The sequence below is a fragment of the Musca vetustissima genome, unplaced genomic scaffold (assembly GCF_032173495.1).
Source record: "Musca vetustissima isolate MV318-11 ecotype Yass unplaced genomic scaffold, APGP_CSIRO_Mvet_v1 utg2595, whole genome shotgun sequence".
Taxonomy (NCBI): Eukaryota; Metazoa; Arthropoda; class Insecta; order Diptera; family Muscidae; genus Musca; species Musca vetustissima.
The window spans coordinates 1-6708 of NW_026886605.1; the positions used below are offsets into that span (position 1 = coordinate 1).

The window sequence follows — 6708 nt, forward strand, 5'->3', positions numbered from 1 at the left end:
CTGTCTCGTTTAACGGCGTTGAGGTGACAGATCCGAAGAGGTGCGCGTGTTATTTCAACCGGCAGTTTATAGAGCACCCCGAGAGTGACCGGGCGAAGAGAAGAGTGTTGCGCCGTATACGCTCTCTTCAGGTGGAGGAGGAACCACCACAATTTACGTTGGAGGATGTTGCAAATGTCATCAGGAACGCGAAATCATCCAAAGCGCTTGGTCCAGATGGAATCTCAATGGTGATGTTGAAGCAGCTTGATGAGCCAGGAGTAGATTATCTCACCAAAGCCCTCAACTTGTCGTTATCCACCCTAGTAGTTCCCGACGCCTGGAAAATGGGCAGGGTGGTCCCGCTGCCAGCAAAGGTGAGTCATACAGGCCAATCTCACTTTTGTCGCCAGTAGCCAAGACACTTGAGGCTTTACTACTCCCCAGCATTCGTGAATGCTACTCGGTTGCTGATCATCAGCATGGATTCCGGAAACAGCATAGCACAACAACAGCTTTGCACGCCATTTCCACACACATAGCAGAAGGACTTAACCAGAACAGGCCGTGTAACAGGACAGTCATGGTGGCGCTAGACCTATCAAAGGCATTTGATACCGTCAGTCACGCCAAACTGTTCGAGGACATCGAGAGAACAACCCTCCGGCCAAGTTTGAAACGTTGGATCGTGAACTATATGTGTGGACGCCAGTCGTACGTGGAATTCAGAGACAGGAAATCGAAGGCCCGTAGAGTTAAACAGGGAGTTCCCCAAGGAGGGGTGATATCTCCGGAACTGTTTAACCTCTACCTCTCTGGAATTCCACGCCCACCGGACGGCATAAAGATCGTGACATATGCGGATGATTGCACGATTATGGCGTCAGGACCAAAAATTGATGACATTTGCGAGAGGCTGAATCACTATCTCGTAGATATCGCAGATTTTTTCCGGTCGAGGAATATGAAAATATCCGCCACTAAATCAACGGCCACACTGTTTACCACATGGACAGCGGAAATGAGGCTATCTTTGAATGTGCAGGTCGAGGGGTCCACAATTCCGACCACTAATTACCCCAAGGCTCTAGGGGTCACATTCGATAGCCTATACAAGTCGTCCGCGCATGCCACAGCTATTTGCGACAAAGTCAGGAGCAGAAACAAGGTTCTCAAGTCGCTAGCCGGCAGCACTTGGGGAGCTGACAAAGAAACCTTGTTAACGACTTATAAGGCAATAGGCCGGTCTGTGGTAAACTATGCGGCGCCAGTGTGGTCCGCTAACGTTAGTGCAACGCAGTGGAAAAATCTTCAATCCTGCCAAAATGCCGCCCTGAGGACTGCAACAGGGTGTCTCCTCATGACTCCAATAGACCACTTGCGTGAGGAGACGAAGATCCTTCCTGTGCGTCAACACAACAAGATGTTGTCGATGCAATACTTGCTTGGGTGTTATAGGAGCAGCCATCCGAACCGCTACCTAATGGATAGGCACCCACCACCCAGGCATGTCAGGAAGGATCTCCATGATCTGGAAAGAGAGGTCCAGAGATACAAAAGGGAGCCTCTAGATCAACAGGCCTATCAAGCAGGATTGAACAGTATTCACACGGACGCAGTTGAGGAAGCAGTTCAAGAATATCGTGTGAATACCATCCTCGATGACCATCCGCCTGAGATAGCCGCAGAAGAGCAGCAGCTACCTCGACAAACTAGAGTGGTCTTGGCACAGCTGAGATCTGGATGGTGTAGCCGCCTCAATTCGTATTGGGCACGGATTGATGGGGAGGTCGACAATGTCTGCCCGGCATGTGGTAACGGACCACATGATACGCTACATCTGTTTAATTGCCCAGCCAAGCCCACTCTCCTAACCCCATCTTCTCTCTGGACTCAACCTGTACAGGTCGCAGCCTTTCTGAATTTGGAGTTAGAGGCAGAACCAGATTAAGACAAATTGGAAATACACAGCAGTACTAGCTGCTACAACAACAACAACCACATGGAAATTTGTTATTGTAAGTTATACAAGTGTCAACGTCATTTGACAGAAAAATGTAAACCGACAAACAAATTATATTTGTTTTGAAAATGTAATATTTTCGAGTCCTCAAAATAAAATTGAAAAACAAATGAAAATCTATCAAATTTTTGGAACGTTTTTCAATTTTTCTTCAGTCGCTGAAAATGCCACTCTGACACAACACGGTTTCCATTTAGTCTCCATCCCACCTCATTCGTAACTATCGGTTATACCATTTTGAATTCATCTTTATCGGCCGTTTTGTCTTCTCCTCCCATTCGTTCATTTTTGACATTTTCACAAAAACAACAAAAAAATCAATTGTCATTGAATTTTTTACAGAACCGATCCACGGAAATTTTAAGATTTTTTAAACAAATTTTTTTATCAATATTTATGCAATATATTTTGCAAAAACGCCTAAAAGAGCCGGAAAAGCTTAACTGCAATACGTAGCTATGTCAATGGATATTGGTTTGGTGGCATAGAGAACTTGTGGGAGACTAAACAACTGCTTAACATAAGAAAAAATAGAAGTTCATCACCAGACCAATTAACTAAAATAAGAAATAACACCTAGACAGCAGTTAGTAGTAGGTCAGTAGGAGGTATATCTGATGGGATATGATAAATATCTTATCGAAATTTATTTATTTACAGTTTTGTAAACATTTCGAGGAGACCACACAGAGTTTTTTTTCGTATTATTCTGGAATAACAACTGCTACGTTGTACACAAACATGGATGACGGACTTACCAATGAACAGACGGAGAAGGTGTTACAACTACAAGATCTCACTGGCATTGAAGATATGAGTGTATGTCGTGATGTTCTGATAAGGCATCAATGGGATTTGGAGGTAAGTGAATAACGACGACATGGATTTTGTTTCTATGATGATCAGACGAGATTGATTTAACAGAAGGTGTTAAGTGTTGCTAATGAAAATCGGAATTCTGCAAGGGGATATCGGTTGATGAAATATATGGGATAGATGCAAATTACCATGAATCATGCAATAAGTGTTCCACGTACAGACAGTATGTTTTCTTGTTATGAAAAAATCGATACTTAAAATTTTGTTCAGTTCTACAAGACGTTATCCGAAACCATTGTTTTATACAATCCTATAATAAATAATCCTCCATCTATAGAAGAAAAACTAACACAGAATATTTTCTTAATTCAAGGTCGCCGTACAAGAGCAAATGAACATACGGGAAGGTAGACCCTCATCTTATGTAGGTTCCCGGGAGGTGCGTGCCCCAACTGTTATCAATGATCGTTTCCTGCAACAAGTCTTCTCAGCACACATGCCTGGGGGGCGAACTTCGCGAGGTAGCAGTGCTGGTCCCATGCCACGTAGTATAACTGGTATTATTGGTTACATTATCAATATGGTGTTTCAATATTGTTATTCCACAATATCGAGCATTTTGGGTGCTTTCTTTGGCGGAAACGAGGAGAGAAGTAAGAGAAAAAATACTTTAAATTATTTATGAAAACATCTCAACTATTTCCCTCCCCCTTTTTCACTTTCAGTTGTCACAGATCCCTTAGGTGATGTCATGAGTTTTATACGTAGCTACAATGAACGTTATCCAGAACACCCGGTGTTCTATCAGGGTACATATGCCCAGGCATTGAATGATGCCAAACAAGAATTACGTTTCTTGCTGGTCTATCTACATAAAGATCCTACGAAAAACAGTGATGTCGATACATTCTGTAGTCAAACGTTGGCTAATCGCAATGTCATAGATTTCATTAATCGCAATACTTTATTTTGGGGTTGCGATGTATCATCGCCCGAAGGTTATCGTGTCTCACATTCAATAAATGCCCGTACATATCCCATTATGGTATTGATAGCTTTGAGAGCTAATCGTATGGTTATAATGGGACGTTTCGAGGGCGATTGCACGGCCGAGGAATTGGTGAATCGTTTGCAAACTGTGATCAATGCCAATGATGTGTGGTTAAGTCAGGCCAGAGCCGATCGTTTGGAACGTAATTTAACACAGACATTGCGCCAGCAACAGGATGAGGCATACCTACAAAGTTTAAGGGCTGACGAAGAGAAAGAACGCATGCGTGAATTGGAACGTCAAAAGGAGAGAGAAGCAGAAGAGGCTTTGGAGCGTGAAAAACAAAAGGCAGAAGAAAGGAAACAGGTATGATTTTTCTTTTAGTCATCAACTTTAATCATAATCATATAAACTTATTCTATTCTCAATTTTATAGGAAATTGTACGATTGAAAATGGAATTAGCCGAACAAGTACCATCTGAACCACCCGCCGATGCTTTGGATGCCATTAGTGTAGTATTTAAACTGCCCAATGGTGCACGTATTGAACGTAGATTCCAACAATCAAATTCACTATTAGTAGGTTTCTTTGTTTTGATTTTGCACTCCCTCCGCTTGATCTCATTTAATAATTATCATCTTCATTTTAGGATCTTTCCAATTACTTATTTTGCCATCCATCAACACCGGATGAATTTGAAATTACAACGAATTTCCCCAAAAGAGTTTTATATTCAAAATCCTATGAAACGGATAATGATGCTGCCACATTATCAATTGCTAATAAGACATTAGTTGAGGTTGGTTTGACAAATCGTGAGGTACTATTTGTTAATGATTTGGAAGCGTAATATTTAGAGTACATTATTGTGATGTATGCGAATGAATGAATGATGATAATGCAAAACTAGAATATTTCAAAATTTCCAGAACAGAACGGAAATGTTATGGTGAAACAACAACAAGAAAGTAAATAAAACAGAAACAAACAAGAAAGACATCTCTCTATTAACGGTATCGTTTTTTTTTTTAATAACATTTTTGTAAGTCTCTACTCCAATTGAAAAAGGTGTGCAGCTCTTTATTCGTTATTGGAAAAAAGGAGAAGTATTCTCATTATTTTTCGTACAACTTGTTATTATTTCTTTAACGATATGTAGTAATAGAAAAAATATGAATATTTTTTTAAATAAGTTCTCAAATGATATATATCCAAAGTTATTTATAACTTTGGATATATATCATTGAGTCATGAAGTTGTTTTAATATCCATCCTACCTATTTGATTTTATTGCCATAGAGATTGAAGAGTACATAAATAATACGTCTTAACATGGATGGTAATTTTCTGGTCGGAAACCCCAACATTTTATTCTTAATCGGAATAGAATACTCAGTGAATACTGTTATGTCAGTATTTATATTTTGATAAAATTCGGTATAAATGGTATTACGAAATTATGGTCTAGTTGAATTTTCTAAACCAAATGACCACCGTCTAACAAACTTAAACGTTAAATATTCTTACCATCATGTTCCGAACGCTTAATCTGCATTTTTTGATCGAGTAAACTGGTTCAGTGTTGATCAGCCCTTCTCGTTTTCGTGAAAACAAACCACACGTACTCTCTCCCAATTTAGATCTGCAGTTTGTTTAGCATAGGCGGAAGAATACCAATGCGAGTAATATGAGCATCACTGGGTTAGTTTATGTGAGCTGTGGCAAAACACGAACATATGTTGAAATGTGAATCCGAATATAAAATTCGTTTATGATACCTAAAAAAGGACGAAACGGTTTTACCTTTTTGGGACCCGCAATGACAAATTAAATCCGCTTGGGTTGGAAAATTAGACGCCCTTAAAACAGAAAATAGTGCTAGACAGTTATATAAGGGCTATGCCTAAACATAGCCTTATATGTTTTTTTTTCGCGAAAAACCATCAAAATAAGGATATGTGAGCTAACCGATATTTAAATACCATTCGATATAAAATGCATATTGAACCTTCTAAATACTTAAAATGGACCGGAGATTAAACCTTTTCTGGGAGAACGTCTTTCAACACTTGAAAAGACAAAATTTAAAAACTTACGCGGTTTGGGACATGTTATTGGCTATGTCAAAACATGGACCTTTAATTTTTCCCGAATAAATACTTTTTGGTAGGGAAACATCTATGAAACCTTAAAATCGAGGACCGATGTGTCTGCATTTATGGGCATTATTTCAAAACTCTGTATAGAAAATAGAAAGTTCCAAATTACAATTTTTGGGAAATGTCGTTAGTCTCTATAGTTTAGCAGTGTCCCGTTATGACCTTCACTAACGTTGGAAAAGATGCAAGTTTTGACCAACTGGCCTTTAAAAAATTATAGAAATTTTTCAAAACTGTGTGCGTAATTTTATTAATTCTTTTATGATAACCACTACAGATTCCACGATGTAAAATTTGTACCCTCGGCCATTGTTAGGATAACCTTTCATAGAAAGCTATACAGTCCTCTATAAACAGTTCCAATTTTTTTTTTTCATATAAAGATTGTAGGAAACAAATGACCAAATTGTCCCCAATTTGGTCATTTGTTTGGTATAGAGAACGTTTTGGCTTATGGAATAAAATATTTATTAGGCTAGATAATTTAATTACTCAAATGCATATCAAAGGGTACCGATTAAGACCTCCAAAAAGTAATGTGTGATATAAACATTAAAAATACAATTGTTTCAATTTATTTTCTCAGATTTTGTATTTATTTTCTTTCAGCATTTAGATATCTACAATAGTACATACGTACGTATGTATATTTACAACGTATCTATTTACATAATTTGGTGATGATACCCATCATAATTTAAAATAAAACTATTTTTTTTTTAAATTCGAATGTAA

The 6708-nt window shown here is 38.7% G+C and overlaps 1 protein-coding gene across 1 annotated transcript; it reads left to right on the forward strand.

Moving 5' to 3' along the window:
• The first annotated feature begins 2743 nt into the window (after nucleotides 1–2743).
• Nucleotides 2744–4696, forward strand: LOC133334101 (FAS-associated factor 2). The gene is made up of 5 exons (XM_061542395.1): nucleotides 2744–2863; nucleotides 3195–3474; nucleotides 3547–4178; nucleotides 4249–4392; nucleotides 4464–4696. The coding sequence occupies exons 1-5, from the start codon at nucleotides 2744–2746 to the stop codon at nucleotides 4662–4664; spliced, it is 1377 nt and encodes a 458-aa protein (XP_061398379.1). The 3' UTR covers nucleotides 4665–4696.
• Nucleotides 4697–6708: the final 2012 nt, after the last annotated feature.